The sequence below is a fragment of the Paracoccidioides lutzii genome (assembly GCF_000150705.2).
Source record: "Paracoccidioides lutzii Pb01 unplaced genomic scaffold supercont2.13, whole genome shotgun sequence".
Lineage (NCBI taxonomy): Eukaryota > Fungi > Ascomycota > Eurotiomycetes > Onygenales > Ajellomycetaceae > Paracoccidioides > Paracoccidioides lutzii.
The window spans coordinates 271,410-294,631 of record NW_015440959.1 but is presented as its reverse complement, the minus strand read 5'-3'; the positions used below and the strand labels follow the sequence as shown (position 1 = coordinate 294,631).

At 42.7% G+C, this 23,222-nt stretch overlaps 8 protein-coding genes across 8 annotated transcripts; 5 read left to right on the top strand and 3 right to left on the bottom strand.

Annotated features, from left to right (window-relative positions):
* Positions 1-3,976: 3,976 nt before the first annotated feature.
* Positions 3,977-5,253, top strand: PAAG_05061 (AhpC/TSA family protein; the record flags this gene model as incomplete). Its single annotated transcript, XM_015845459.1, has 5 exons — positions 3,977-4,187; positions 4,382-4,481; positions 4,599-4,644; positions 4,734-5,102; positions 5,179-5,253. 5 exons carry the CDS (start codon positions 3,977-3,979, stop codon positions 5,251-5,253), a joined length of 801 nt encoding a protein of 266 aa, XP_015699685.1.
* Positions 5,254-5,393: 140 nt separating this feature from the next.
* Positions 5,394-5,934, bottom strand: PAAG_11983 (hypothetical protein; the record flags this gene model as incomplete). The annotated part of the gene is made up of 2 exons (XM_015847539.1): positions 5,394-5,575; positions 5,727-5,934. 2 exons carry the CDS (start codon positions 5,932-5,934, stop codon positions 5,394-5,396), a joined length of 390 nt encoding a protein of 129 aa, XP_015702842.1.
* A 454-nt stretch (positions 5,935-6,388) lies between these two features.
* PAAG_11982 (YbgI/family dinuclear metal center protein) lies at positions 6,389-7,620 on the top strand (the record flags this gene model as incomplete). The annotated part of the gene is made up of 4 exons (XM_015847538.1): positions 6,389-6,456; positions 6,534-6,577; positions 6,646-6,771; positions 6,860-7,620. 4 exons carry the CDS (start codon positions 6,389-6,391, stop codon positions 7,618-7,620), a joined length of 999 nt encoding a protein of 332 aa, XP_015702841.1.
* Positions 7,621-7,934: 314 nt separating this feature from the next.
* Positions 7,935-10,220, bottom strand: PAAG_05060 (component of oligomeric golgi complex 6; the record flags this gene model as incomplete). Its single annotated transcript, XM_002792878.2, has 2 exons — positions 7,935-9,857; positions 9,921-10,220. The coding sequence occupies 2 exons, from the start codon at positions 10,218-10,220 to the stop codon at positions 7,935-7,937; spliced, it is 2,223 nt and encodes a 740-aa protein (XP_002792924.2).
* Positions 10,221-10,504: 284 nt separating this feature from the next.
* PAAG_05059 (hypothetical protein) lies at positions 10,505-11,392 on the top strand (the record flags this gene model as incomplete). Its single annotated transcript, XM_002792877.2, has 1 exon — positions 10,505-11,392. One exon carries the CDS (start codon positions 10,505-10,507, stop codon positions 11,390-11,392), a length of 888 nt encoding a protein of 295 aa, XP_002792923.2.
* A 294-nt stretch (positions 11,393-11,686) lies between these two features.
* PAAG_05058 (hypothetical protein) lies at positions 11,687-12,052 on the bottom strand (the record flags this gene model as incomplete). The annotated part of the gene is made up of 3 exons (XM_002792876.2): positions 11,687-11,789; positions 11,851-11,941; positions 12,019-12,052. The coding sequence occupies 3 exons, from the start codon at positions 12,050-12,052 to the stop codon at positions 11,687-11,689; spliced, it is 228 nt and encodes a 75-aa protein (XP_002792922.2).
* Positions 12,053-12,807: 755 nt separating this feature from the next.
* On the top strand, positions 12,808-14,305 carry PAAG_05057 (hypothetical protein; the record flags this gene model as incomplete). The annotated part of the gene is made up of 2 exons (XM_002792875.2): positions 12,808-13,602; positions 13,664-14,305. 2 exons carry the CDS (start codon positions 12,808-12,810, stop codon positions 14,303-14,305), a joined length of 1,437 nt encoding a protein of 478 aa, XP_002792921.1.
* A 3,334-nt stretch (positions 14,306-17,639) lies between these two features.
* PAAG_11981 (hypothetical protein) lies at positions 17,640-21,487 on the top strand (the record flags this gene model as incomplete). Its single annotated transcript, XM_015847537.1, has 4 exons — positions 17,640-18,284; positions 19,501-19,819; positions 19,979-20,507; positions 20,581-21,487. The coding sequence occupies 4 exons, from the start codon at positions 17,640-17,642 to the stop codon at positions 21,485-21,487; spliced, it is 2,400 nt and encodes a 799-aa protein (XP_015702840.1).
* Positions 21,488-23,222: the final 1,735 nt, after the last annotated feature.

Here is a 23,222-nt window from a genome sequence, read left to right as displayed (position 1 = left end):
TCAAGGTTTTAAAAAAGTGGGGCCCAATTTATAAACCATATTCGCCTGTAATTAGCCCACATCATGACAAAACAACCCATGCCAAACGAAAAATCGAAAAAAACATCTGGGAAGCAAAATGACCAGTCAAAAAATTTCCCCTGACGCAAATGCACAATTTAAAAGGAAACAGAAGGGTAAAACACGTTCACATTCTCACCATAACTAAGCGATACATCCCGACGGCGTCATCTTCCTTGTTTCACCGTTTAGATTTACCCCTTTCCCCCCCCCCCCCTTAGAAGTATTGGCCCTCTTCCACTAAAAATACAACCCCGCCTTCTACAAGTTCCAGACCACGCTTCTGACGAAGGCCAGACCGTGCAAGCTTTATTTAACTATCCTCGAGGTTCACAGTAGTGCAGAAACGAGCCATTGTTCGACACTATGTGTCAGGAAAATTTATCTTTTGTTTACACCATGATCTTCTTGGTGAGGGATTGGGAGGAGGAGTAAGGTTGACTATTTATTTAAAAATTTCCCTTTCTCCTTCGTGTTGAACCTATAATTAACTGCTCCGTAACTAACAAGTCCCTTGTCTTGGTAAATAATCATAGGGGCAGCCATTGAGTGAACTGAATTGTGGTTGCTGTATGTATTCTCTTCTTCTCAAGCCACAATTTCCCCGGATTTACTAGGAACTTTAAATATTCTGAAGAAGTTCGAGAAAGTTTATCTCTCATATCTAGAGAAACATTGTGTACGTCTGTCGATTTATTCTAGAAATGTTTCCTTTGACATTTCCTTGCTTCATTCGATTGGTGAGATATTCTCAGCACATATACTAGATCCATACCTTGCCCGCGAAGGACGAAGTAGAGCCATGATCAATGAAAAAAATAAAATAAAATAAACGGTCTAAAATCCAGAGGGGAAAACAGAATGAGAAATGAAAAGCCCCTACAGGATCCAGTTGGCAACAAAACTTGCTGCGGGATGTGACTTGCTTTAACGAAACGAATTTTGGAAATCGAGGCCGAATTTGCAGCGCTTCCGCTCACATAACTATAGTTTCCCTTACCTATCGCCTACGCACACTCCTTTCTGTTTCGCTCCAACCAACCTCAACTGCAGAGCCTCATTCTCCCGCCAGGGTGCACAGCAAGGAAAATGAAAAGGCGGGGATTAAAAAAAGAAAAGTTACTTTTCTACACGTTGATAGTTCAATTACGTATATTTGTGGAAGTATGTGACAGATCAATTTGTTTTTCCGTCAGGCGCTCACGCTCAACTAGATGGTATCCTCGTTCCATGGAACCGCCCTCCAATAGAAAAAGGGGGATCTTGAGATCATACTGTCATATATGCATACCTTGGTTCAAGTAGCGTGTGTATGTTTAAATTTTTCTCAAAAAGCTAACCTTGATTGATGATAGCTGAAAGCAGTCAACCAGGAACACATGCATCCATAGTTTGAAGGTGTGGAATATTCTTTCTGGGTTGGATGGTTAGGCTCGTACATAGGGACTCTTAAGAGATAAGAGGTATAAAGAAGAGTTTTTAACGCATGTGCAATAGCGTATGATGTCAACGAGAATTTGGGATATTGTGCATACCAGTGTATACTGAACATGGGGATCCCGTTGCAATAGATAGTGGAAGCATTACATTTGAAAGAAGAATGAAAAATACCTTAGGAGATTAATTCTCCGCAAGTAGGTAGTTACATGTACATCGACAAGTATGTTCTCTATTATAAAGCGTCATTCATATTAATATCATGGCGTCAACCATGGCGTAAACATGTACGTCCTACACACTCTAAGTATCAGATGTCATGAGCCAATGCAATTATTGTATAAGTTTGCATGCTTTGCGTGGTTAGGTCACAGATCCCAAGTGTGAAATCAATTTTTTTTGGGTGGGTCCCTGGGAGTACTCCGGTCAAGGGTAGCTTGTTGGTGTACTCGGGATAGTTCACATCGTGCAGTGAGAAAGTCTTCAAGTCGACCCTCTTTAAGTTCCTGGACAAAAGCGGCCCTTAGGTTTTGTTCTGTGTATCATATACCAAGCACCATACACTGGAACAAGAAGGTTTTGATCATTGGCAAGAATTGGATAGTTAAGTCGGGTAACTGGCGAACTGATCATTCCTCCAAGGTTCATCAAAGGAGGGGAAGGACGAGAGATAGCGGCAGTGTGGTTGATGGGCTAAGAGAGGTGGTTGATGATCAATGTTGGCGGGGTGGTGTGGATGAAGGTCTGTGTGTTCAACCAACTAGTTGTAGACTAAGGAAACAGAAAAGCAGGAAAATAGTCTGATAGATAGATGGAGTTGCTCCTATCCCCCTGAGTTCTTGTTCAATTACTAGGTTCTCTTTCTTGATTTTTTTCATCCTTGCTTGATAGGTGGTGCGGCCTTCCTTGCATTCGCCAAAAGAGGGGTGGGGACGGAAGAAGATAAGGTGAGAAAAGGTCAGAGGGGTGGGAGCTGAATAATTTGGGCATCTGTCGTCCATTTCCCCGGATCTGTGTGACTGCATTAGCTGCTTGATTTTGAGACTAACTTCGAGAAGATTAACATTCTTGGACATCTCCAGAGATATGAAGGAGGGACAGCAGAAGGGTTCAATTCTCTAAAGCCACTTATTTTCTCTGACCAGCCGTCGGGTGCCTTCTCTGTTGTTAGAGTTAACGAGCCCTGGACCCTTCTATACGATAAGGCTCCTTTAAGATTCAGATTGGATATCCAAACAAGAGCTAATACCAGATTTGGGAGCCAGTAACAATGGTGCAATGACCCTTCTTTTCTTTGGCGTGACTATCAGTAGAGAAGTACGCCTGTTCAGGAGAAAACCCAAGGCCTCCGTTCTCCGTACAAAAGTGGCGTAAGTTTGTGACTCGCGTAATAACCCCACCCCCAGACCAACCCGCAGAAAATTGAAATAGGTAGTTATACCTAAGTAAGGAACAAGGTTCTGAGACCACGTTTTCCTCAGGGAATTTATGTGAATCTAATGAAACGTGGTTGTATTTGCAATCTGACCCTTCAGAATCATCCTGTGAAATGCAGCCATCCCCAACGAGCAACCACTGAGGTTTTGCCGATTCCTGCGGGGAAAATGGCGATGTGCTTTTTTAAAGCCAAGCAGCGCCTTTGGGCGATCATCTGGGGTATCGTGCCAGCCTGAATGTCAATATCGACCCATCGAAAGGGCTAACTGGAATCACGAGCGCGGTTCTCTGGGTCAATCACAGCTACTGCAACCAATCTGTAGCCTGCGTTTACCACTTCATCGCGGGGAAAGATTTGAAGAAATCTTGATGGCCCCAATTCACCTTTATTTTTGGCTTGGCAGATCATATGAGCAAAACGGGATTTTCAACAGGATGGATACTTTGATATGGACTTGAGTTGGAACAACCTTCCTTTACTTAGTTAGTTGAATGAAGGAAACGCCAAGTTAGCGAGCACATGAAGAATGTGAGATCGTATCCCTAACAATACGGCGATACGAGAAGAAGAACTCCAGGCGGCCCAAAGGACCAGCTGAAAATAGATGAAAGCAAACCTGTGTCTCCAAATGCGTACCGGAGGTCATCCACGTCGCAACTAGTTGAAGAATCACACAAAGTCAAAAGCGCCTCCGCAGTTAATATGGAGAGGATTCATCCCATTCAATGATTTAGTATCTGTCGAAGATATATGATTGCCTTTGGTGCAGATCCAAGTCGTTTGTGTGTCCATTGAGAATTTGCGATGCGTGGTTTAAGTTCTTATCCTAAATAGGGCGAGAAGAAAATCGGTTAGGCGGTTTGGTTGGTTGGTTTGGTTCCTGGAACAACAAAGACCCACTCCCGACGGCCTTAAGGAGCTTCCAACGTCACAACTTAACTTTCTACCAGCAGACACTTTCGCAAGCCCCAGTTATGATCGACTGTAGTCCAATGACCCACTGATCTTCACTCTTATCAATATTTACACTTCTCCATAATTATGTTTGCAGCCAGACGTTTCGCCGCCAGAACAATTCCCCGCGCTGGCCAAGCCGCTGCTCTATTCCACAGCACTCCCCCTTCTTTCGTAAGAGTTGGAGATGAGGTGCCAGACCTCATGGTTCTGTTTGAGAACTTACCCAGCAATAAGATCAATTTGGCCAAGGAGCTGACGGGAAAGGGATTGATTATTGGAACCCCTGGCGCGTTTAGTAAGTCTGCCTGTACTTTATTAGTCCCTTTGGAGGAATCGGATATTTTGTCGCGTAACGGCACATCAATCGATATAACCAGCTTCACTGGAATTGATATCTGTAGATATTTGAACAAAAGAATATACATTGTTTTTTCTTCTATCTTTTCTCTGCTTTCGTTTCTCCTTGCGATAGGCTAACATTATTAATAGGCCCTGCATGTTCCGCCGCGCACGTTCCCGGCTTCATCAAACACCAGAAGCTGAGGGACGCCGGTAAGGTGTTTGTGGTTTCTGTCAATGATCCATTTGTGTAAGGAACCCTCACTTGTATATGGGGGGAAGCTATCCCCAATCCTTCGACAGCATTAATCCCTCTTTTGCCCATGTTGCTCAGGAAAAAACTGACACTTGATTCCTCTGAATATAGAACCGGTGCGTGGTCGCGGATGATTGACCCTGAACAAACGAGCGGTGTATGTGGCGTGTCTCAACCCCATCATGCAATATGCTTGTTGCATATTCTATTTTTAATGTAGCTGACATACGAACTATCATATTCTAGATCCGATTCCTGGCAGATCCCAAGGGAGAGTTTACCAAAGCTCTGGATCTGGATTTCGATGCTAAGGCGATTTTCGGGAACATTAGGAGCAAGCGGTATGTGCTGGTGATTGAGGATGGTAAGGTTAAGAAGGCTTTTATCGAACCTGATAACACGGGTCTTAGTGGTAAGAAATTGCAGGGTCGTCGATTTTTCAGGGATAGGATTTTTTTTGCTAACAAGGCCTTACGATACAATAGTTTCGAGGGCGGAGAATGTTTTGGGATAGATGAGTGCGGCCCCCGTGAAGGGTATCTGGACCCGTATTCTGATTACCAATCTCTCACTGCAATGCTAGAATGCAACCTTAAAAGGAATGAGGCTGTTGGTGTATGTATTTGGAATAATACATATTTCATTGGCACCCCTAACCTATATGCCAGAGTAATTTCTTTAACCTACATAGCATCCCGTTAATCTTTGCCTTGAAGGATATAGAAACAGTATTTCCCAAACGCCCGAACCAAGTGTATCCATATAAAAGTAGTGTAAAAGTAAAACAAGGGTACAAGGTGTATCTCAAAGATATTCACAAATCAAATCCCACCACCGCTATCCCGCATTGTGCCTCAAACCCCGAATTTTGGATGCGATTCCGCAGTTTGTTCATTTTCCCATTGATCAAGACTGTGCCTTTTGTTCGTTCTCCCATTGTTCCGGCGTATAGCATTTGGGCGTCCAGGCGTGGATAGCTGCGATTTCCGCCTTGAGAACGGAGTTGACGAGCCGATGTCTGGCGAGCATGGTTTTCTTATCGAATTGCCGGGAAACTATGATTGCCTGGAAAGCCTGCCCGCAGCCTCCTATGTAAACGGCGGAAACAAAAACGAGATTGTGGTCAGCCTTAAAAGTATCTACATAAAATGCATTCGTGGATATCGGTAATTATTGTATGAACGTGCTTTGCACGCAAATGCGGGACGGGATTTTGAATTCTGGTGGCACATGGTATACCTGACATATCCTCAATTTCCACATGCTGAGCGTCTAGCTTGGCAATCAGCGTGTCCTTTATAGAAGCGGCAGAGACACCTGATGTGTTTGCCGTATCTGTCATGGAGGCGTTGAGGGCGCTGCGAACGCCAGCTGTGAAGTAGAAAGGTCTGTGCTGACGGATGAGGTAGAAACAGCTTCTGCTGAAATTGGTCGGACGGAGGAACATATAGGAATGGTTGATCTAAATAAATGGCGGAACGGAACAAGGAAAAGGAAATAAGGAGGAGTGTGGGGGTTAGGCTTAGGATGCCAATAATAGGCATCAATTATATATTAATTTGCCGGTTTCCTTCTTGTTTTCTTGATCTAATTACTCCGTTTTGACCGCAGGAATTTCAAATGATGCCAAAAAATCATTTTGGGAGACTTCACTAAATTGGTCAGCAAATGTTGGTCGAGAACTAGTTATAGAATTGTGGCTGGTGAATTGACTGATGCCGTTGTGGCTGAAGCTGTTAGTTACTGGTGGCTTGCGCGGGGAAAGTCGATTCACCAAAGGCCTGCAGAACACATTTTGACATCTCAAATCCTTCATCCCTTCCAGGAATACGATTTGTTGATGTATCAACAAGAACTCAACAAGGTCAATGATACGGCCTGCTTTGAGGAACATCTCAACGATGTCAAGTTTCAGTTCATCGTCGTGCTCCCCGTTCACCAGAGCAGTTGTGAACTCGATAAAGAAGCTGTAAGGTCACCCAGCAATAATGCGCCGCTTTGATGTTTTGTGTTATGCCATTGGCTTACACTTCTCATTTGCGGAAGATACCCAGAACAATTAGCAGATAAATCATTTGATAATACTGGCTGTGAGTTAATAAACTGCTGTGGGAACCTGTTGCCATTGACCAGGGTTGCTTACGTCGGTTACTCGTAGTGCTCCTGGAATCCCCATTTAATTTCGCGAAGCGGCAGAATAATTCAGTCTTATTGACGATTGACTTGACGAGGGCTGTGGCTGATGAAGCAATTGAGCGTGGGGATTCCATTATCATCGCATATCGTACGTGAACCTACCTAAAAGAATATCTCTGTTGACAGCCATTCGCTCATGACCTTGGAACACACCTCCGGGTCCCGTTACGGAATAGACCCAATCATCTTCCGGGGTTTCAAGTCCCTGACTTTAAACGATCCTCAACAAGACTCTCTTCTCCGCCTCGCCCAAAACGGCATAAGCGTCTATAGCCCTCACACAGCCGTAGACTCGGTTCCTGGGGGGATGGCAGATTGGCTCTTAGACATTGTCACAGGCCCTGAAGGGATTTCAGGTGACCAGATCTCACATTCTCGGAGCATAATCCATCCCGAAATAAATCCACCACCTGGGTTTGAGAATGCGGGCATGGGCCGAATAGCCAAGCTTGAGAAACCTGGCCAATTGCTGTCAATCATCAACAGACTTATCTTAAAGTTAGATAAACCTAGCGGTATCCCAGTTGCATTGCCACAGGGAAAGAGGATACATGAAATAACCAACATCCGCACCATAGCTACATGTCCTGGTTCCGGCTCGTCGATCCTGATGAATAATAGGAAACCCGTTGCGGACGTGTTGGTCACGGGTGAGATGAGCCATCATGATGCTCTGGCAGCAATTGAGAATAGGGCTGTTGTAATTTCTGTTTTTCATTCGAATTCTGAGCGCGGCTATCTGCGGGCAGTTATGCAACCGAAGTTGGAAGCGGCGCTGCGGGGTGAGTGGGATGCGGTACGTGCGGAAGAAGCTTGCTCGCTGGAGGGGAATGATGGCGATAGGTATTTGAGAGATTGGCTGAGTGATGCAAATTTTACCGTTAGTGTTAGTGAGAGGGATCAGGATCCTTACGAAGTTAGGGCAAAAAAGGATTGATACGCTCCCTTCTGGATTGGGTTGTCAATTTAAACAAAATTTTGGGATGAGCCGCGAAAATATGGACCATTGTACCCAATAGAGCATGCTTTGTTTGAGCCAAAGGGGAGCATCTCGAAGGATGTTTTCAATACATTTTGAACATAAGTAAATTTCTAGGATCCAAATGCAAGGTGCATCCACAAACGGGGATCGATTATATTTCCAATATTTCTTCAATAGCGAATAACTATATACAGATCATAAAAACAATAAATAAATAAATAAAAAAAAAAAAAAAAAAAACTTGATACATGTTGGTTACCCGAACGGAATTAGCTTAATAGCACTCTAATCTCCCCTGTTGTCCTGGGGAATAAGGTGCGCAATCTCCAGTTCTCCACCCGAGCCTCTTCAGCTTCCAATGTTTCTCCTTTTGAATCCTCACCATCCCCAACCACGGTCTTCCCACTTGCCTCATCCGCACCCAGTATCATACCCTCAACAAACTCAAAATCAATACAGAAAGACTCCACGGCTTCCTCCGTAACGCTCTTCACCAGTGCGGGGTTGTGGATGGCTTTCAGGTTCTCGGTTGCATCGACTAGTGCTGAAGGTAGGAAATCATCGAGTTGCTGGCTAATTGCAGATAAGGCCGCGGGTTGGAATTCAGGCAATGAGGGGATGGTTGCCAGATCTGGAGGGTGTTGCGACGGTATCTCCGGAGGAGCTGTGCCAGGAGAGGGTGGGGAGGAAGAGGGTGGTGGCGGTGTGAATGGTTTTAGCGCAGTGAGAAGTACATGTAGGCCGGATGTGTCCAGGAGGAAGTTATGTTGGATCTCGAGAAGGTTAGTTCTTAAGGTTGATAGAGTGCTGGAGATTGGATGTAGATGAGTGACGCAGGCGAATTGATACGGTGATATGACTGCCCGCACTGAGAGGAGGCAATTTACTTGGAAAATAGCCCGTGAAGTTTTGTTGGATAGGTTGTTCGATGATGTCTTGGCCAGTTCCAAAAACGGGTCTAAGGAGGCTCGGATGATTGGTGTGAAATTATTTTCGCCAGATGCGTTGTTTGTAGGTTCATGTCCGAAGGAGGAGTCGTAAGCTTTCATTAAAGAGGCAAGGTTATCAAGGGCGTCAATGAGGAATTGGGGGGTGCTAAGGTCAGTGGGAGGTGTGAGGATTGAAGGTTCAGCTGAAAGCACAGCTAGTTGATCCTGCATCAGGACCTGGAAGTGGTTGAATGAAAATTGCTGCAACGCAGCGATCGATGTCACCAAGCCTGATTCCTGTCCGATAAGCCTCGAAAATGTGTTCTCATAGAAAGCTAGAAGATTAAAGATTTTGTACAATGTAACGGGATCCTCATGGCCTTGTAGAACCAGTTCAACCCTCTGACGCAAGGAACGCGCCACCCCATTCAAATCCCGGGTAACAAGGTTAGTCAGTGCTTTCCTCCCATCAAACACCACTTCTTCCCCGTCGACGCGTGACCACGGCTCGCTATTTATGCCAGCTTGAATACCCTTTGCAAGTTCCCCACCATCGCCAATGAAAAGAGCTTCCAGAGCCTCTCTTTCCGACACTGCAGCTGAATGTACCCATGCGAGCATGTCTCCAACGTAGCGCAAGGGGTCATGAGCAGAAAACTCAATTGGTTTGGCTGCCCTGTCACCATCCTGGCCGGGGGCAACATCTGTAAGCGCAATATGAAAAGAATCCGAAAGGATAAACTCTCTCGCCTCAGCAAAGAAATTGAGGCAGCTGTGAAAGAGGCTAGGTCTTTCCGCCAGTACTCGGAGCGCACGCCTTATCGAACTACTGATTTGGGGATCCTCTAGGTTCAAGGACTTGAACTCCTTCTGTATCCACTTGTAGAGTTTCTGAAATGCTGAATTCAATTTTTTAGAGCTTTGTTCCATTATTTCCAGCCCCAGATGCTGGTTTTCACTTCCCAGTAACACTTCGCAATCCTTGTGTATCTGTTTCATGCGTGCGAGAGCGTGGTAAAACCTAACATCAACCGGTTCTGCAGACGAGGTAAGAGATATAAGTTCATCCTCAGACATAGTAAAATGCTTGTTGAATGCTTCAAGCAACTTATGCTTGGTTTCGACCTCTTGTCGCTGGTTCATCAACGTGGCTGCTTCCTCGAGCACTGGGGCGGTCTCCTGCGTTGCCAGTGCGATGTGCCTGCGCATCTCATCACACACGTTATTGAGACTGGAGATTGCCGTCCCAATCCGCGACAGTTGCTTCGTAATAGCACAGTTAGCATATCTCCGTATCACAAATGAGCAGTTCTGTTAACCCCATACCTCTGCAACCTTGCCGAAATCCTGTACGATTTTGCCATTGCTGTCAATAACTTCCTTTTGCACTTCAAGCCTTAACTGCCTTCTCATCTCCGGCGTATTCTTAATCCCCCTGTCATCTAAAATTTCTAAGGCGTCTCGTATGTCCGAGTCCGCATAGGATGTCGAGAGGACACTATTGAGCTTGTTGGAGAGTGCGGTAGAACGGGGAATAATAGCATCGGCTGGGGATAACGGAGACTCCAGCCCACCGTTAGATCCGGGATTTGTCGTCCCTGAGGACTTGGATAAATAATTCGACATATCTACGAGTAAGGAGTTTTGATATGGTTCTACTCGCCGCCGTTGAACATTATCGGTTATCCATATCTTGTGTTCAATGCTCGCCGGGTTAAAATTGTTCCGATGAACTCTCCGAAACGAAGAAATCACAACAAGGATCCATGGAAACACGACGACACAGTCTTCTCATTCGGAGTTTACCATTAAGCATTTGTGCCTGAGAAAGTCCTTGTATATTTTATGCACTTAGGGAAACGATATTGCATCAGGAGGTTTACGCCGTGGATTGCTCTGACAGGACGGCAATGGATGCTACATCACCAATGGATACACCGCTCATATCTCCGTCTAAAGCACGGCAAGCCGCATCCCTAGCGAAGGACTGGGCATACATCAACAGTTGGCTTAACCGGAAATATTCGCCGAATCCTGTACCACACTTTGAACGAAATGAAGATACCCTTAAGACTTTACTCGCACTTGCAGCGGCTAATGATGCTGGAGATGACGAGGAGGCTCTCCTTCATGCAGCGCGAGAAGAAACAATTCGCTATCTATTATCCCAAGAAGAAGCCAACCAAGATTCCCAAACAGAACTCCTCGATACTATAGAGTCAAGTCTGGATGATAAGGGGGCTAAAGTTTTAGACGAGCTCGCTGAAACCGCAGTGTTGCTGGGGACGTTTACAACTGATATTGGAGAACTTAACCATCGGATTGTGGACCTTACAAGGGAGGAATTTGATGTTGCTGAGCAAGTGCGCAAAATAGAACTGTTACAATCCTACCTTGAGAAGGAACTTCAGGCTCTTCGTGCACAGATGGAAGAGCTGAAGAACGAGCAGAGATATGAGACTCCTGCAGATTTGCCTTCCCAGACGGCTGATTGGATGAGGGGAACGAAGCTACTTAGCGCAAAGGTTGAGGAATACCGGGACAGAATTTCAACATTTGAAAAGATTGGAAGAGACAAAGGACTACGAATCGAGGATATTATGGTCGAGGAAGAAAGTGTGGTTGGGTTGAGAGAGAAGGTAAAGACGTTGGAAGGCAAAGTGAAAATGTTTCATGGGTTACCATCTAATGTCCAGGAAGCGAAGAAGGAACTCGAACGAGTTGAGGAAGACTACCTAAACCTTGTCCGCAGAAGAGATACTATGTTCGAGAATTTGGTGGATCACGAGAGGGTTTAGTACTACCGATCAAAGGCCATCGACTACTGTTACACGGGAAAAATATAACACAAAGATGTTTCAACAGCAATTTCGTTGTCAATTTGTCATTCCTTTGCATACAAACATTATCATATATACAGGCCGTGAAAGAGAAGCCAAAATCAATTTCCATCGACAACGAACATCATCCCGAATTAGCGACTGCTTTATTTGTCCATACCCGAAGCGCCCTTCACTTTGCCGCCACTATAAACGAAACTGATTAGCATGGTCTTTACAAGGGCCAGGAAGGTCAACGTGTTTCGGTGGGCCTTACATAGATTCCGTAGCACCGCCTCGTTGGTTATCTGAGGTCCGTTGAGTCTTGTCAAAGGCTTCTTGGCCGGCGCTCTTATCGTCATCGGGTTGCACCCCTCTGCAATGATTGTGAGCATACGATAACAACGTCAAAGTGGAATGAGGTTCTGGAAACTGACCGGGCAATGCGATCGCCCATGTCGGTGAAAGCCTCCTTAACTTTCTGCTGAGTTGACTTGCTTGAATCGGGAGTGATCTCCTCCTTGGCCTCTGATGTACAACACACAGCGGTCAGCCTTGAACTGTACGGGAAGAATGGTTATGTCATTTGATTATTGGCAACGTACTGGTTGAGAAATCCTTGCGTCCTGCGTCAGACATGATTGCGGCGTTTGAAAGTGTTGCTTGATTTGAAAAGAGTTGTAAAGAGTTTGTTATAAGATTGGATCGTTTGTGTAGATTGGAAGTGTGTTGGTTAGATGGAAAAGATAGAATAATCTCTGAGAGATTTACTCTTCTTTATAACATTTCAAAGCCTACGGTTATGGGTCCTCAACCGGGGCATGACATTACCTTAACATGATGTCAGGAGGCGCAAAACAGGGCTTCATGTTTACACTTCTGTGAGATCCCCAGGTTCGCCCTGTACAAAGATCCTTGATTGCTACTACGCGCGGCGTTGTTCTTTCAAGATTTCGGTAAGTTTTCAGGAGACCGTGACGAAATCGAACTGTCTTGTTATTGGTGATTTGTCACAATGACAAGTTTTAACGGGAATAGGCCTAGTGCAGAGTGGAGTAGGTTAACTTTCGGAATATAAATATTCCGTAGGAATGACGCTTAAGTCCCGTATTATGAAGGCAATATGAAGGCGGTGAAGGTGGGCATCTTCATGTTCCGACGACTGATCTTCATCATCTACCGTGACACCTCATTCAACTCGAGTCATCACCATCTAATTTTCATTTCATTCCTTCCCCAGCATTTCAGCTATGATCATGATTCATCGCAATGTCATGTTAAAATGCTCTATCAGCTTCCTTTGCTTCTGAACCATTTTGGAGCTTCTTGATTTACATACATCATACGCATTTGTCTTTAGTAAATTGCTCTTCTTGTTTTAAAACCACGGGTTCATGTCGAGTTCGGAGGCCGCATCAACGTGGGATTTTACTCCTGTCATCAATCTCCTTTACTCGTTTTCCAATAACAACCAGCCCACGTCCCTGACAGAGCAAGCTACAATTGCTCCGTCATTATCCTTCCCCGACCACAGTACTGGACGAGATGGATGTCAACCGCTCGGGGATTTTGGACCCCTTTGGGATTTACTATCTGGGGGTCGGCCTTCGGATACTAATAATGCCACTGATAATATTCAACTAACTTCTCAGAGTGCTAATCTGAGTCAGGAGAAATACCATCTCCTTCCACATGATGTTAGCGAACAAGAGGTGCTGGCTGGAACGACAGGGAACACAACTGACACGCGAAAAGTCCGAATATTACTGCAAAAGAGAGTAGAAGAAAACATCAAAAAGAAGCCCCGCATCCGGCCCTCTATTTTCCCACTTACGAAGGCTGACGATGATGACAAAGTTCCTCCTGGACCTAATCTGCGCCCCGCTATTCCTCTCTCGATATTACGGAACCCTAATCCAGCTGTTCTTAACGAAGCCATCTCAACCCCTCTTCCCCCGACAACCCCGCCATGTTACAACAAATTATCTAGTCCCAAGTCTAGCAAGTGCATCATTGAACCTATTCTAGAAGGGACCCCTGCTGAGAAACGACTCGATTTGATATCTATGCTCAGCACTCGTTTTCCAAAAGAACGGGAATACCTGCTTAAGCTTCAGGTTTCTAGCCTGAAGGTTTATGAACCTAATCTTCATCCAGGAGGGGTTCATGTTTTCATTGACATGTCAAATGTAAAGTCTAGCTCTGAAAACCTCTTTGGTGATTTCTTATTAACCCTGTGTATTAAACTAGATTTCGGTTGGATTCCATGACTGCATCAAACTAGCCCGAGATGTTCCTACTTCCAGTCGTATTCCTCGAATTCCATTGTCTTTTCACAACTTCTCTATCATCCTGGAAAGAGGCCGATCGACGAGCAAAAGGGTCTTAGTCGGTTCTGACCGGTTTGCAGCGGTTGACGAAGCTGAAGCAATTGGTTACGAGATTAATATCCTTGAACGAGTCCAAAAAACGAAAGATTTCTCACGCAAAAAGTCCTCAGGTGGAAATGGGAATGCTCGAAACAACGGCACAAGGAGCATCGCACAAGGGCAGTCCAGTGGCTCTGAAACGAACGCTGGACCCCATCAAGAGCGATGGGTGGAACAGGGAGTAGACGAAATTCTACACCTGAAAATCCTGGAGAGCATAGTCGATTCCGAGGCTCCCTCTACCATGGTACTCGCAACGGGTGATGCAGCGGAAGCTGAATACTCAGACGGGTTTTTGAAGATGGTAGGGCGTGCGCTGCAGAAGGGATGGGGTGTCGAACTTGTGAGCTTCAGCACCACCATTAGTCGCGCATACAAGCGGAAGGAATTCCGTTCCCAATGGGGTGCACAATTTAGAGTCATCCGGCTAGATGAATATGTTGAACACCTCCTGGATGCGTGATTATATCCCTGCGCTATGACCGAGTGTACTCTTTACCTGATGACTGCTTTTGCATTCTATGTGAGATGCTCGCCTTTTTGATCTGGGCATTTGGGCTTCATTGTGGTGTTCTAGAGGATGGCGATGTGACTGTTGAGACCATGTTGTGGGTGGTCCTGTCGAAACCTTAATTGCTATTCTGTTCGAAGTATGACGGGAGCAAAAACTTATACGGCTGTTGACGTCACTCTTCGACGATTTTTCGCGCTTAGGCACTACCGGGGGCCCAAAATTGGAAGATCCAAGGCTGCGGCTAGTTGGTTAGGCATCTGCACTGGTTAACCATATCCCGCAAAACAAACTAGCTTAACTTGAACAATTCCCATTACAAGCTCATCTAGTCCTGATCCGTTGTTGTATAGTTTGGAGTTTATACATGCTTAAGTTCCTAGCAATCCTTAAATGTATAGCATTTAATGATATGACAGTTGTTTTGTGGTGCTGCTCATTGTAGAAAATATTTACTACAAGTGCCATAGCTTTTATCCTGATATCTAGAATAAAAAAGTTAAAAGCTAATAAGGTCGTAACTATTTGAGTTTGGTGATTAATAATATATGAAATGCTTCATCAACATGATTCTGTGAAGAAATAATAAAATCACTAATTTGTTCAACTTATACTATTCTTGTTTACTCCTCCTAATCAAGAGATTGAACCAGCTGTTAATTGTGCTGCTGCACAATCCACACCTCATGTGGGTGTGCCATACCAAAACAATAAAAACATTGAAACAATAAAAATCTTGAATCACATTCTCATTATTGCACTCTATATCAACAATCAGTAGCTAATTTATAATAAAAAGATTATCTACATCATTTTCAGTATATGTGTCATCTCTAAATTGATTTAGTTTCTCTTCTGTCAGTGATATAAATGAGTTATTGTCAATTTTTATGAAATTGATTTCAAGTCTTAACTATTTATTATTTTGTTCTTTTTAGCTTTATTATTTTATGCTGTTTGATTTTTTCTATTGACATTTTTAATCATGAGAACTCTTTTTATTTAAATCTGATGATAAATTATTTTAGCTCTACAATATTTACTGATATTAAAAAAGCTTTTTAATTTAGTAATTTATTACTTATTAAATTCTATATAAGTTAAACTTACTTTAAATATCTTTTTTAAATAATATATCAAGATAAGTAATTTCAATTCAGAAGTATTTTTAATATTTTGTATGATATTTTCTGCAATATTAATATGATAATTCAACTTTTGAATTATTTTTGATAAGAATAGCTGAGAAGAAAAGATAAATATATAATTTAAATCATTTTTATCTTTATAAATTTATAGTGAAGAAAGTGATGAGATTTACTGCTTAAGAGTGTTAAGAACTCAGTTAGAATTTCATGAATATATATCAAATTAAACTCATTCTGCAGCTATAATATCAGATTTAAAAATCTGCTTTGATGTAGCTGAGAGATTTTGTATAAATTGCTATTTTTCATATTTAATAAGATTATAATGTGTAGCATAGTTGACTACTTTTGAATAATAATATTTATATTATTGAAATGATAGACTATTCAGAAATTATAGTAAATAAATAATATATGATAAAAATTTATATAGAATTATTTTATAAAGATTTATATATTATATAAACTTCTCAATGATATTATATTTATAATTATTTATTAAAAATAATCAATAATTTTTCTTCTATCTTTTTTCTGTAGTAGTATTGAAATATTTAAATCATTTAAATTCAATTTTATTATTTGTAAATTCAATATTTGATATAATAATTCTACAATTACTGAGTAAATCTATCTGTGTATATCAATTCTTCAAGTGTGTGTTGAAGATTAAGATTATTAATAATAGAATAATATAATTATTCATGAATATATATTCAATAACTATAATTAAATCTTTTGAAAAAAATAAAGAAATGATGAAATTAACTTTTTTAAAAGCAGTTATAACTCATTCTCCATATCTTTATCTTTTTTGAAATTCAATCTCATTGAAATTGTATTTATCATAGATATGTAATTAATACTTCTTAAATAAAATTTAAAGATATTCAAATTATATATTAATATATTCAATATCTTTAATTGTTACTCTCTTTGAATTCATCAGCTTCTGTTTTACTCTTTTATATTTAGATAGATATTTAATAAATCTATAAGTTCATATCTTACTAACTTTTGAAGAGAAGATAGTAGAATCTTTATATTGATATCTGAGTATTGAATTTATAAAATCTTTAATATATTCAGCTATGAGAGAATAATTCTTTTCAACAAACAGCTTGATTCATTGTTTAATCACATTTTTCTGACACTTATTTAATCTTTTGTTAACTAAAATCTTTGCAGTATTTAGATTCCTTTCATTGATATATATTTAAAGATATTAATAAAAAACTCTAAATTCTTATGACAGAGACAGTATTTTGAAATTTGAGTTTTTTCAGTGATAAGTGACAGCTTTTTGAATACAGTCTTCAATATTTTTATCCTTATTTGACATTGTGGTGAGTTATTAATTGATGAAGATGATGAAGATGATGAAATTGCAAGATTTTTATCATTTTGGTGTTTTTATCATTTTGGTGTGGTGCACCCACACAAGGTGTGGGTTGCGCAGCGGCACGATTACCCTTCATCTACTTATTTTCTGGAATATCTCCGTTTTTCAGTCTTAAATAAACCCCTGGATAACTCACCATTCTCTCGTCCTAGGTTTAAGTTTGTCGTTTCCCGCCTATAGTTAAATTGTCCCTTCTCATTCATATCTTCCCACCCTCAATCTTCTCCACATCATATTAATTGGTCAAAATCAACAGACCAAGCAAAGCAAGTTACATCTTATATGTCCATTCAGATCTGTTAAATACCTCTCCCCATACCATATCTCGGACCAAACAAATCGAAGCTCAAACCGTTCCCCAAGAGAGTCGTCATGGAATTTATAAATATTGAGCTATTTGGGGGCGCCATCGCTATAGATTTGCCCGAGGATTTCTTGGATGTAAGGTAAGAAAGGTTAAAAGAAATGAGTCGGACACCTGATCCCTGTGACCCTATTTCAAGTCTGTATTATCTCTTGGTACTCATTTCGTTTTCTTTTTCTTTCTTCCTTTTTATTTTTATTTTATTCTTATTTGTTTTTTGGTACATATATTCTTGTATTCCTTGATTACATGGAGCTCTGACTTGCATGAAGAGGGGAGTGATGTGTTTACATTCCAGCCATGATCAGAATCTTCTATTCTGCATTGCTATACTTTTCTGCAACTTGGCCTCCGCATCTGTTTATCTTGAGCATGATGGATGAGTTTTCAACGATACCGGCAGCCAAAACCAGAGAAAATAATAATAACCAAAATCATTATAGCGACATAAGGCAGGTCCCGGATAACCAAGAAGTTTTCATGTCCCAAGACACACAAACAAGCATCATCATCGAAATAGTCGAACGTCTGGAGCCCGAAAAGCTCCAACTACAACCAAACGATAACTCAAAGACCAATCCTGACCAAGAAGAAGTAGCCCAAGACATGCAGGCTGTGAAAGCCCACATCCATGAAATCTGCGAAGTTAGTGGAGACAGCTACGAACTCATCTCCAGTACAGGACCAATTGAAGTGCTAAAGTTACCCGATACGCCAGCTTACATGGCTCGGGCACACATTTTATGTTCTATCAAAAGGCGGGGAGAGGAGCCGGCATCAGCAGCAAGAGTTGCCGTGTCTGAAGGAATAGAAATAGACGACGAAATATCCACACAGCCAGAAACAGCGACGTTGACATGCCAGTTGCTCCTGATCCGTTTAAAGGAAGAAGAAACAGACATCATAGCTTATGTCGTGGTGCCGCATAAGGAGCTTGAGAGAGATGGTGGTCCGGTCGATGCGAAAGCTGATGAGATAGCGAGCGCGATACTGACAAGGTTGTCGGCGTCGTTTGACGTAATGGATTATTCACTTTTTGCGGGACGGTAGACTATAGGTTGAAGAGAGAGGCTCACAAAGTTTTGGGGATGACAGGAAGATTTTTTCTCATGGTGGAGGGGGCGGGGGCTAAGTTGATAGGAGAGGCCAAGGAGAGCAAATGGACTATATATAAAGATACGAATGAGAAATTGAACTCCAGCTGCTGGGGTTCTTTCGCTTTGGTTTCATCTGTGGATTCACTGTTTCTTAGTCTGTCTGCATGAGAGGGATGGTGATACTCGTCGTTGGTTCTGGATTTGAAAGGATTTACCCATAGAATTCCCACGGACACACAGTTTTCAGGCAACAGGTATGACACTTCCCCTTGTCGGTATCTGAATTCACATGGCAGGAAGTTCTAATGATGGAGCAAAAAATAGATTTACACAGCCGCATGGTCATTCTGCCGCTATACTTGTAGTAAACATATTATTCCAAATGTCAAGAAGGATGATGATGAAGCTTTTAATGAAGCTTTCATCTAGTTACATGAAATTTACCAAAGAACAAACCTATGTTCACGAAGATGTTGTTAATGGGTAGGTGTCAGTGAAATCGAGGGAATGATGAAGTGAACATGAAGTTTGCATTTTCTTTGACAGTTAGTTTGCATATTATGTAAAAGACGCAGCCAACAGGAACAGAAAGGCTATATTAACTATTAGATAAATATTAACTTAAGTGGTTGCCTGTCTCCCCACAAGATAGATATTGTGTATGCCTAATCAGCCTCGAACAAGCTGCCCAGTGTTGGCGCGTGTTTGTCATCCAAGACTTTCAAGATCTCCCTTCTTCGGCAACCAAACCCAACAACCCCCCCCCCAACACAACAACATCATCAGCAACTGCATTAGCAATTCCCACCTTTCTCCTTTTATGTCTTGAGGCAGAGATGATTGTCAATGACTCTCAGCTATCCCGGTGAAAACGTCTTTCGTTCCGTTCCGTCTCCGTCTCCCTCTTCCTGCGTCCTGCAAGCCGGCTGAGCCAGTCATACAACTCAGCCTTCCGAGGATCCTAGCACCCCACATTATCTACCTATGTCTGACTCGCCTTGCCACTCTCCAACTACACTAGCGATTGCCCGCACAAGTCAACAAGCCTGCTCCAGCAAAGCACTATCCTGATCGGGTAGCAAATCTTCTTTTCTCCGTCTCCAGCATTAGCTGCTTAACCTATCCTGTCTCCCAAGTTACCTTACACGTTTTTCACCACGCCGCCCCAAGCAAAGAAAAGGAGTGCGTGCGAGGCAGTGGTTGACAATACAGACAAGGACTTGCGATCAATCATCACGGGATCTGACAGAGCAGCAGTCCGCAAGAGGGTCGGGCGGGCCCTTGAGGATTCGGGTGACCCGTCTCCTACCCCAAAAAGGGTTCCTGACCTTGCGACACCCGCTACCACTGAAACCACTACCAGCATGGATTCCGAGGAAGAGTTAATTAGCGATGGCTCGAGTCAGGAGGATATGCTTGATATGCAAGGGAGTGATGACGAGAGTTTAGGGGACGGTAAGCTCAAACATTTTTTTCCCTTCATTTGTTATCTTCTACCTTAAGACATCCTTGGTCTGTTTGTATTTTACCTTGTTGCGTTTGGGCATTCGAAATAGGACCTGATCAAGATCATGCCCGGTTCTAATAAATGGTTATGCTCGCTTTGGGTTACAGATTTTGGCGACGATGACCTTGGCGGCTCTTTCTACGATAAAGAGATTATCAAGCAACCTCGAAAACCCTACGAGGTCGACTTTAAGGTCTTGAGCCCCGAAGATATCCGACGAGAACAAAATATGCAAATAAATGAAGTTGCTTCGATCCTGGGACTACCCCCGGAATCAGCAGCTATCCTATTGCGGTTTACTCGCTGGAATCGGGAGAAGTTGATTGAATCGTATATGGAAGACAATGACAGAATACAGGAAGAAGCTGGTGTTGGGGCGGCATTTTCAGGTACCCCGAAAACTGAGGTCATTCCCGGATTCGTGTGTGATATTTGCTGTGAGGATAGGAAAGGTCTGGAGTCATACGCCATGCGATGCGGTCACCGGTTTTGCGTTGATTGTTATCGTCATTATCTTGGTCAGAAAATTAGAGAGGAAGGAGAGGCTGCCAGAATACAATGTCCCCAGAACAAATGCCATCGCATCGTTGACTCCAAGACTTTGGATTTATTGGTAACGGAAGATTTGCAGGAGAGGTCCGTATGCTTCCTTTAAGTTTCATTTCCCCTTTCATAGAAGTTAACAACGATATTTACTCCTGTCATGCAGGTACCACCGCCTTCTAATTCGTACCTATGTGGATGACAAATATAATTTGAAGTGGTGCCCAGCACCAAATTGCGAATTTGCGATAGACTGTGGCGTGAAAAAGCGCGACCTGAATCGTGTTGTCCCAACTGTTCACTGCAGATGCAGCCATAGCTTCTGCTTTGGTTGCAGTCTGAATGATCACCAGCCACCTCCTTGCTCATTGGTCAAGAAGTGGCTGAAGAAATGCAAAGATGACTCCGAAACCGCAAACTGGATATCTGCGCACACCAAGGAATGTCCGAAATGTTCATCCACCATTGAAAAAAATGGCGGTTGTAATCACATGACCTGCCGAAAGTGCAAGCATGAGTTCTGCTGGATGTGTATGGGGCTGTGGTCTGAGCATGGAACTAGTTGGTATAACTGTAATCGCTTCGAGGAGAAATCAGGGGCTTCGGCCCGCGATGCCCAAGCTCGTTCCAGACAATCGCTTGAACGATATCTTCACTACTACAATCGTTACGCGAACCACGAGCAATCTGCAAAGCTGGACAAGGACCTTTACCTCAAGACTGAGAAGAAGATGATGAGCTTGCAATCCCAGTCCGGACTGTCGTGGATCGAGGTTCAATTTCTTGATACAGCATCCCAGGCGCTTCAGCAATGTCGACAGACGTTGAAGTGGACTTACGCTTTCGCTTTCTACCTTGCCCGCAACAATCTGACGGAGATATTCGAGGATAATCAGAAAGATCTAGAGATGGCAGTCGAAAGTCTTAGTGAGATGTTTGAGAAACCCATTGATCAGCTGTCGGCTTTGAAAATTGATATCCTGGACAAAACTGCTTATTGCAACAAGAGACGTGTCATTCTGTTGAGCGACACTGCGGAGAATTTAAAAAACCGTATGTATCCGACTGCCTAATCTGATTGTTCTGCTACTTTGCTCATCTTGTGATCCCCCAATCTCCAGTTATTCAAAGCATCCACATATTGATAATCAATTAACTGACTTTAATTTCACAGAAGAATGGACATTCAATGTTGATCTGGACAGCTGATTATATATCACTGTAATTAACAGCATGCGACTCTGGAATAGATTTCACTGTGACATGCTTTAGTTTTGCTATTTCAGCCCTTTTCTCTTCTTCACCCGTGCATCTTTGTTTCTTTTCTTTGCTTTTCTTTGCCTTTATATTTCTATTTTGCATTTTCATGCGTTAACGCTAAGAACTTTATCATCGGCTGGGTAGGTGTTAGGAGATTTGGTGGGTGCTCATTCTGCCAGTTTCATTGCTCTTCATGGTTGACACATGCATGCATCCACATACATACACGAGTACATATAATAGATTAAGAGACAGAGTCAGAAGAGGCTGAATGAAGACATGCTTATCTGATAAGTCATATCTTGTACAGTTTTACATGTTAAAATGAAAAGCAAAGCCAAAGTAAAAATAAATAAACAAACAAAAACAAGACCATACATTGTTATTATCACATCACATGAAAATACATCTGAATCCTAATTTATCCCTTCTCATAATATCCTTTGTAATGGATGTCTGTATAACCTACTAGACTTTATTTTGTTGAACGAATAGATGGATAGCAGGTCTCGCTATCACATGACCAAAACCCCTTTTTTAAGGCTTTCGATTACAACTTTCGTCGTTTCGTCGTTTCTCATCCATGGCCTTCGTACTACTCTGCCATTATGGTATTTTCATTTAAGATCTTGCTGAATACCTATAAGCTCGTCACCGTGGAGATTGCGAGCCCCGACCCAAGCTGAACCTTCCCCCTTGCCTTTCTTTCGAGATGTCATATAGATGGACTGGATATGGTTTTCGACAATCGGCAGAGGAGTCGTTTAATATATTGTGACAATTTGTTGCATGTGGAAATCAGCAATCTATGTGCATATGGGAACTGGGCTATTTACTAAACAGTTTCGCAGTGTTCGCAGCGCCTTTTCGTCACACGATGTTTACATTATGTCAACGATGGCCCGAGGAATGCTTGTCTCATTGACCAATTCTCTCGTCCCCCGAAGTGTCATAAGCGTTGGCAAAGTTATGCTGACCTGGCTTGGTCCAACAATCTACTTTACTACTTTACCTGAGATTGAACTGCCATGAGAGATATGGGATTGCGTTCCTCCTGAAATTACTATGGCTGATTTCACCGACAATTGATCTCCTGAGTGAATGATGTATGCTGTTAATACCACTTTGCTTTATGATAGTGTCGCAGAGCGATCTGGTTGGTTCAATCTGGTTGTTTCGGGCGAGTGAAACCTTGAATTCATACTGATTAGAACATATATCATTGTTCAAGTGGCTTCAAGCCAAAATATTCTTCCTGGGCATTGATTTTTGAGAGCAAAACTCTCACATTGTATACCAGGTCGAGGTTATGTTTTACTGATCAACTGTCGATGTATGTATGACGTTGCAAATATTTGGCAGATGAAAGATTTGCAACCCTTCCACGATCCCCTTTACCCCAGGCTTGTCACAGTTTCAAAACTCTGGCAGGTAAACGAAGGAAGGGGAAGGGGAGGTGGGGGGGGGGGGGTGAGAGTAACCTGTGATGGTTGTTGGTATCTGTATGGAGGCACATCGTTATACGGATCTCGTTGTTCAAGGCGGAGT